At 36.3% G+C, this 8,886-nt stretch overlaps 1 protein-coding gene across 1 annotated transcript; it reads right to left on the minus strand.

The window, feature by feature from the left end:
* Positions 1-244: 244 nt before the first annotated feature.
* Positions 245-8,636, minus strand: LOC115224071. Its single transcript, XM_029794872.2, has 5 exons — positions 8,616-8,636; positions 8,257-8,463; positions 2,642-2,669; positions 1,994-2,041; positions 245-729 (listed from the first exon to the last, which is right to left on the minus strand). Exons 1-5 carry the CDS (start codon positions 8,634-8,636, stop codon positions 359-361), a joined length of 675 nt encoding a protein of 224 aa, XP_029650732.1. The 3' UTR covers positions 245-358.
* Between the last annotated feature and the right edge of the window lie 250 nt (positions 8,637-8,886).

The following is an 8,886-nucleotide window of genomic DNA, read 5'->3' on the forward strand; positions in this document are numbered from 1 at the left end:
TATCAACCCCAAAATGATGAAAAGCTAAGTCAAACTTGGATGGGGAAAATAATGAAAAAAAGGATAGAGTGTGGTCATCACTAAAACAATTATTTTTTCTTAAGGTGCCAAGAAGGACGATGAGAAGTTCTATGAAAAATTAAATATATATATGTAAATATGGATGCCTTGGATATAAAGATTATCTCCAAAGAAATACTTCAATATAACCACAAACGATTGATTAAAACTGATAACAAGAAAGAAGAATTCAAAAGAACCCCTTATTCACAAAATGTTTTAAAGTCAAAGAGACACTTTTAAGGAAATGGTTGATCTGTGTCTAATGCATAGTACCAACATTTCTTTGAAGACTATTTTAGTCTAAGTTAGTGATGGTCAAATAGCTTGTATCTTTATCCCGGCTGATAAACCTAGCCTTGTTCATCTCCACACAGATTAGATCCTGAGCTTTTAATTTGTGTTGAAATGTAAATGGTATGGGAAGATGTTCTGGTATAGTTAAGTATTTTGTACTCTTTTTAATCCGTCTCTGGATTTTACCCTTCTTTTCTTTTAAGTTCAAAATTATATGAAATGCAAGAGTATTTGGTGGAATGTACATCTGCATTGAGCCATCTATTTCGTACCTGCCATCTTGTGGTATTAAAATGTAAGATCCATTAACCAATATAATGTTGCCTTCATTCTGATTTTCTACTCTCACCCACTGTAAGATAGTTTTTTCATCTGAAAAAGAAATAATAATGATAATGGCACTGATTTCTTTTATTTTCCACCAGGAGGCAATGGATGACAGACGTAAAATGTAAAGAATTATATAGAATGGAATGATAAAAAAAATGTAGAAAGTGTACATGGCATACAATATAACCAAAATGTATAAATAGCATGCATCAGTAAAAAAAGGGGATATTGATGTGACCCTCGTGATAAAGGAGAATCTCTTAGGCCAATTGAAGAAACCCACCATCAAAGATCTCTCTGAACATCAAAGACAAGTACCCTCTTCAATTGCTGCTTTCCAACTTACAGGTCTATACTTAGAGTGGTACCATCCACTCTTGCCATTATCACCCCTCTTTCAATAAATTCACTCAAAGACAGCACCATATACCTGACAGAAAGAGAGTCTTATCTGTTTTCTTGCTAACAACTTTGGTCTTCACTAGGTTTACTTTAAAGCCCTTTGATTCCAGGTTTTGCTTCCATACCCAGAATTTCTTCTCCAATTCTGCTGCATATTCTGCTGTAAGAGTGAGGTTACCAGCATAAAGAAGTTCCCATGGGCATCCCATTTTGAATTCCTCTGTTATGGCCTGTGAGGCTATGATGAATAAAAGTAGACTGAGAATTAAGCTCTGGTGAACCCCTACTTGTACACTAAATTCATCACTGTATTCATGGCTGACTCTCACCCTACTGGCAGTACCATTATTACAAGCCACTCATTTGCTCCTGCATTATCCTGCACTCTCAATATTTAGTGACCTTTCATACTGGCTTCCTTCTTTGCAGGATTACTAACTGCAAGTGAACCATTACCTATGTAGACACATTTCTCTCTGACAGCATCCCGATTTTCTCTAACACACTTTGTTAAAATACCATGTTATTGATGTTAAAATATTCTCTTGTTCATTGATGTAGCATTTGTTCTTTTGTATTTTGTTTATATGTTTTGGTGGTTGTTGTTTGGTCTGTAATAGTTAAACCATGACTCAAGCAGTAAACCCCTCCCACCTATAGTATTATCAGACAAATGTAGTAGTAGGGAGACTACATGTCTCTAATTAGAATTATAGTTGGCCCAAGTCTTTCAATATACATGTTTCTCATAGTACTTAAGTCTAAAATACAGGAGTTAACCTAAATACATAATAGTACTCACTAAAACAACTCTATAATGAAAGTATTTTAATCAATACTGTAATAGTAAAAATTAGAGTAAATCTGTAACTGTAGTTATTTAAATCTGTATAAATTAGCTTACCTAATTCACTGTAACCGCTTGTTTTTAGATCGAAACTGGCATATTGAGCTGAAAGGTAAGAAGAAAGAAAGCAGACAGTGAGAAGGATATATTTGAATACAGGTTCAATATCTGGCAAAAGACTAAGACAGAAGACAGGACACTTCCTGATGCATTTCATATATTGAATACTTCAGATTCTCATCTAATATATAGCCATACAACATATTAACTGTTTTACAATCATTATTATTATAACGAAAATTTTCTACATGGAAAACAATTATTAACCATTAATGAAAAGAGATCCAGGACTATATAAGCATCCTTATATTACACCCATCACATTGTAGTTTCATGAGCTTTAACATATTCAGTTGTACAGCAGAGATGCCTTACTGGGACTGATAGGACAATTCTAGTAAACATGTACACAAGAGGCTTCATCTTATCAAAGTGTCATCTGAAATCATGGTCCAGTTAATTATTGTGGAAATTTCATTCAAATATTTTGCTATTTGTTTCTTTAGTATGTCTGATATTTTTCAAGTTGCCTATTTTAAGGTTGTAATATATTGAGGACACGTTTAGAGATTTGATTAGCATTACAATATGTTGCAGTGTTAAATGATTTTAAAGACACATGGAAAATGAATGAAAATAACTTACGTTGAGGACGCTGTGAGTCATGTTGCCCCTAAAGTACAAAGAAAAAGAGATGAGAAAAGGAAAATTAGGATATGATGGTGACTGATGTTGTTTTATAACTTTCATCGCATTACTTTTTCCTTTAAGGTTCGTCACTGTCTAGTCAAAATTTTGATACACACCTGATACATTTGTCACAGTATTATGTAGTCTTGTGATGTGTGTGTGTGTATAAATCCTTAAAAATCCTTTAAAATGTTTTAGCCCAAAGGCCGCGGCCATGCTGGGGCACCATAATCTTTATTATTAAGAAGTTTGTCTTGTGCTCAGATAAGAAGTTTGTCTTGTACTCAGATAAAAAGTTTGTCTTGTGCTCAGATAAAAAGTAGGTCTTGTGCTCAGATGAGAAGTTTGTCTTGTGCTCAGATAAGAAGTAAGTCTTGTGCTCAGATAAGAAGTTTGTCTTGTGCTCAGATGAGAAGTCTGTCTTGTGCTCAGATAAGAAGTAGGTCTTGTGTTCAGATAAGAAGTTTGTCTTGTGCTCAGATGAGAAGTTTGTCTTGTGCTCAGATAAGAAGTTTGCCTGCTCAGATGAGAAGTTTGTCTTGTGCTCACATAAGAAGTAGGTCTTGTGCTCAGATAAGAAGTTTGTCTTGTGCTCAGATAAGTTTGTCTTGTGCTCAGATGAGAAGTTTGTCTAGTGCTCAGATAAGAAGTAGGTCTTGTGCTCAGATGATAAGTTTGTCTTGTGCTCAGATAAGAAGTTTGTCTTGTGCTCAGATAAGAAGTTTGTCTAGTGCTCAGATAAGAAGTTTGTCTTGTGCTCAGATAAGAAGTTTGTCTTGTTCTCAAATAAGAATTAGGTCTAGTGCTCAGATAAGAAGTAGGTCTTGTGTTCAGATAAGACGTTTGTCTAGTGCTCAGATAAGAAGTAGGACTTTTGCTCAGATGAGAAGTTTGTCCTGCTCAGATAAGAAGTTTGTCTTGTGCTCAGATAAGAAGTAGGGGCACTGTCATGCCTTTGGATGTCAGAAGTGAAAGAAGAAAAATCTGACGTCATTTTGACGTCACACTTTTTCTCGTCCATCTTCGTTTCTTTCCGTATAATTTATCAAATTAAAAAACGCAAAATCAAAAACGCGTGTAAATATATCAAATTAATAAACGCAAATAAAGAAATATATATATATATATATATATATATATATATAAATACATGAGCGCACGTGTATGTGTGTGTTTGTACATGTATGTGTGTATGTACAGTATGTATATGTATGTATGTATGTATATATATATGTATACGCGCGCTCAAATGAGCTGTTTGTTCATGATTGAGTTTTGAAAACTTTTTTCTGAGAATGAGAAAAGATCGATATAAAAGCATAAGTTTGTATGTGCATGTGTGTGTGTGTGTGTAATATATATTGGTCGATAAATTAAGTACCAGTTACGCACTGGGGGGGTCGATGTAATCGACTTAATCCGTTTGTCTGTCCTTATTTGTCCCGCTCTGTGTTTCAGCTCCCTTGTGGGTAGTAAAGAAATAGATATATATTGTATCTGTTATATGTGTGTGTATATATATATATATATATACCTTATATATATATATGGCACAGTCATGGGGGTTCATTTGTGCAGATTTGGTGTGATTTCTTTTTTAAAAACAATAATGAATAATGCAAGAATATATTTATTTATAAAGTTTAAACAGAATAAGTATCACATTTATTTTTAAAATTAACTTCAAGCTTTTATAAATCTAGCGTGGTGGTACGTAAATAAACGGCGTAAATTAAAGCGTGGTGGTACGTAAATAAACGAAAGTTTAAACATGACGACGTAAATACACGAAGTTGACGTCTGACGTCAGATTTTTCTACTTTCACTTCTGACATCCAAAGGCATGACAGTGCCGAAGTGGGTCTTGTGCTCAGATAAGAAGTTTGTCTAGTGCTCAGATAAGAAGTAGGCCTTTTGCTCAGATGAGAAGTTTGTCCTGCTCAGATAAGAAGTTTGTCTTGTGCTCAGATAAGAAGTAGGTCTTGTACTCAGATAACAAGTTTGTCTTGTGCTCAGATAAAAAGTAGTTCTTGTGCTCAGATAAGAAGTTTGTCTTTTTGACCTCGTTTCATCTACCCCTCTATTTCTGCACAGATCATAAACCCCTATTAGTTCTTTTTCATTATTCTGTCTATTTCAGTACAATGTCATCATATAAATATAGTTTTCAATAGTTTCGTCTTCCTTGTTGTCGCCTTAAAATAACCTTAGTTCATGCATTTCCCTAACCGTAACATATTCATTGATTCATTCATCTATTAAAGTTTATCACACAGAAGATGCTCTCGTCTAAACTTCCTAGTTCGCGGTGCGCCCACCCTATCCTTTTTCCTCCTCTGGTTGTCTCTCATGAACACTTCTAAAGGCTTTATGCCATCCCCACTCCAACTCAGGGTTATCTCCTATGTAAGGTAGTGATCATATAGTGCAAAAATATGATAGTGTAGTGCATGCAGGCTATTGTTTGCTTATGAATTCTACCAAATGCGAGCTTTCCTTTCAGGTACATGAAGCTACTGTCCCCTGTCCCAGGGTCTTACGGGACCATACCTCCCACACTCTCAGGGTTGACACTCTCAACATTGGCACACTGAAAGGTAGGTCTGGTGAGATTGTTGAGATGCTTGAGCGAAGATGTGTTGATATGTGCTGCATCCAAGAAGTAAGGTGGAGAGGAGGTTCTGCTAGGTTCCTCACAGGCAAAGAACACAGGTACAAGATTTTCTGGGTAGGGAACACTGACGAGGTTGGGCAAGTGGGTATACTTCTTGCTGAGAAATGGGTGGATAAGGTAATCAAGGTAGTCAGAGTATTCAACAGAATACTTAAGATTAGATTAGTGCTTCATCATGGGTTAGCAACCATTATCTCAGCCTATGCCCCTCAGCCGGGGCTACCCGATGGACAGAAAGACCAATTCTATGACACCCTCTTGCAGACTACCTTGTTGACGAATGACAGGGACCTTCTCTTTGTGGATGGTGACATGTATGTATGTATATATGTATGTATGTATGTATGTATGTATGTATGAATGTATGTATGTATGTGTGTATATGTTTGTGTTTCCGTGTTTGTCCCCCCAACATCGCTTGACAACCGATGCTGGTGTGTTTACGTCCCCATAACTTAGCGGTTTGGCAAAAAAAAAGACCGATAGAATAAGTACTAGGCTTACAAAGAATAAGTCCTCGGATCGACTTGCTCTACTAAAGGCGGTGCTCCAGCATGGCCACTGTCAAATGACTGAAACAAGTAAAAGAGTAAAAATTTCTGTCTCTTGCCATGATCCGTGAGAATCAATGAAATTAAAAAAACTTTCATTTTAATTTATTCTCATCTCTCACTTCCCTCACCTGATATTCTCATACTCTACAATAGCGGTTACTAACGTTTTTGCACTCGCGACCCCTTACCCAAAAGCTTGAAACCCACGCGATGCCCTACTACCTGTTGCTTGATTTGCATTTTAATTAATCATTATTATCCCAAGCCACTTCTAGCAAGGCTACGCAACCCCACCTCCCAAGGCTTCGTGACCTCCCCACGAGGTTGTACACATAGATGAAGTCCCATTTTGGAAGTATACTCTTTTACTTGTTTCAGTCATTTGACTGCAGCCATGCTGGAGCACCGCCTTTAGTCGAGCAAATCGACCCCAAGACTTATTCTTTGTAAGCCTAGTACTTATTCTATTGGTCTCTTTTGCCGAACTGCTAAGTTACGGGGACGTAAACACACCAGATGTTGGGGGGACAAACACAGACACACAAACACACATATATATACATATACATATATACGATAGGCTTCTTTCAGTTTCCGCATACCAAATCTACTCACAAGGCTTTGGTCGGCCCGAGGCTATAGTAGAAGACACTTGACCAAAGTGCCATGCAGTAGGAATGAACCCGGAACCATGTGGTTGGTAAGCAAGCTACTTAGTACACAGCTACTCCTGCGCCTATGTTAAAGTTTTTATTATTTTGGAATGAACGAACACAAAAACAGGTGCTGAGCCTGTGATTAAACTTGTAGTATTTTGTTGAGATTAGTCCAATGTATTGACAGCAAAATAACTGCTTAGCGAAAAGAGAAAACCGACGAATGTGACAGGTATGTAAAGTATATTTTGCGTACTTCTTTCTCTGTTCATTTGTATAAGCTGTAGAAATTGTGGCGATCTTTCGTCTCTAGTAGACCTTTCCGTCGATTTCCGTAAATTTTTTTTTTTTTTACATATGGGCTTGCGGGAACTTTTGAAGTAATATACATACATATACACATACACCGAGTAAGAAATTTCAGTTATCTCTTTCTTTCACACATACTAACAGAAGCACTTCACTTACACAACATACTGTCTGTCTCCCACACCCCATCAAACACACACAAACACACACATGTACATCAATGCTTCCCGTGCACGGTAACTTCAAAAGAATTTCCCTCGTCATACAATCGCTTTCTCTTAGTCTCTTTCGCTCTCATTACTTCAAAAGTTCCCGCAAGCCCATATGTAAAAAAAAAAATTTTTTACGAAAATCGACGGAAAGGTCTACTAGAGACGAAAGATTGCCGAAATTGTTGTGTGCACGCCCACACACAAGCACAAAAGTTCTCCAGACGTTTAGCTGTTATTTTTAGCATATCGAGTTTCGTGGTGGGGGCTTTTGCCGTTTCATTATAAATGAAACGGTATACGGAAATGGACAAAATAGTTGTTCATTTTCACTTTTAGACAGCGGGATGAGGTGTGCTAAAATTTGTTTACCCCCACCACCACCTCATTCTTAATCTCCATATTTTTCCATATCTACATGGAAAAATTTTTTCAATCTATTGAAAAAAAAAATTCCAAAAAGTTGAGAATTAAAAAAATGTTTTGAGTGTTGGGAATTAAAAATTTTGAAAACGTGGTCTTTTGTATATCCGGAATCTCCATCATGGAAAACATAGGGATCCGGTGAAAAAAAGAAATTGGAAACGCCAGTGCCGGGGTGGGGTGGGGTGGGGCGGGGTGGGGGAGACTGTGCTGCCAAAATGGTCGTTTTTGCGGTAAAAATTGAAACCATTATGATTATTATTTAAGACAGTTTGATTTGAGTCCATGTAAATCGAAGTTTTGAAAGATTCTAGAAGAAAGAAGAAGAAGAAGAAGAGAAAAGAAGAAAGAAAGAAAGAAAGAAGAAAGAAAGAAAGAAGAAAGAAAGAAAGAAAGAAAGAAAGAAAGAAAGAAAGAAAGAAGAAAGAAAGAAAGAAAGAAAGAAAGAAAGAAAGAAAGAAAGAAAGAAAGAAAGAAGGAAAAGAAAAAAGAAAGAAAGAAGAAAAAGGAAAGAAAGAAAACGAAGAAAGAAAGAAAGAAAGAAAGAAGAAAGAAAAAGAAAAAAGAAAGAAAGAAAGAAAGAAGAAAGAAAGAAAGAAAGAAAGAAGAAGAAGAAGAAAGAAAGAAAGAAGAAGAAAGAAAGAAAGAAAGAAAGAAAGAAAGAAAGAAAGAAAGAAAGAAAGAAAGAAGAAGAAGAAGAAGAAGATAACTTTCATATATGAGATTACATGTAAATAATAGTTACCTTATTTGCAATAAAAGCTATTGTTACACCAACTATAACAATGCAAATATAACAACAATGCAGAGCGATCCAATATTTATATCGTTTACACCATTGTTCTATGCATAGACGTGCATTTTGAATACCGGCAGCTTCGTTGTTCGTTTCATTATCTTGTCTATTTTGAGGACCCTGCTGTATCCCATCAGCTTGATTAGTGGCAGGTGGCTATTTTCAGCGGTTTCTTCAGGTGACGGAAGCGATGTTAAATTATTGGATGTTCCAGCGTCTTCAGTTCCTTCATCTTGATCGGGTTCTCGATGATACATGAGCGGTGTCTCTGTGATCGGTTCATTCTCGTTACGATCAGTTCCGTTTACGTTACGATCAGTTCCATCCATGTTACGATCAGTTTTTTTTCCTTCTCTCTCTATTTTTCTTTTGTAGTTTCCTTCTTTTTATTTGGTCGGTCTTCTAAAGATTGTTGTGTGTCCGTTCGATTTTAAGAAAACGTTTCTGACTTCTTTTGAATCAAGTTTCGCCTCATTTTCTGCAATTTCAACAATTAACTACGATACAACGTGAGAGGAACAAGGCTAAATAACTTCAAATTTAAATTTATTTTCATTTCTCACTCCTCTCTCACCTGAT

This window comes from Octopus sinensis, linkage group LG24 (assembly GCF_006345805.1).
Source record: "Octopus sinensis linkage group LG24, ASM634580v1, whole genome shotgun sequence".
NCBI classification, from domain to species: Eukaryota; Metazoa; Mollusca; class Cephalopoda; order Octopoda; family Octopodidae; genus Octopus; species Octopus sinensis.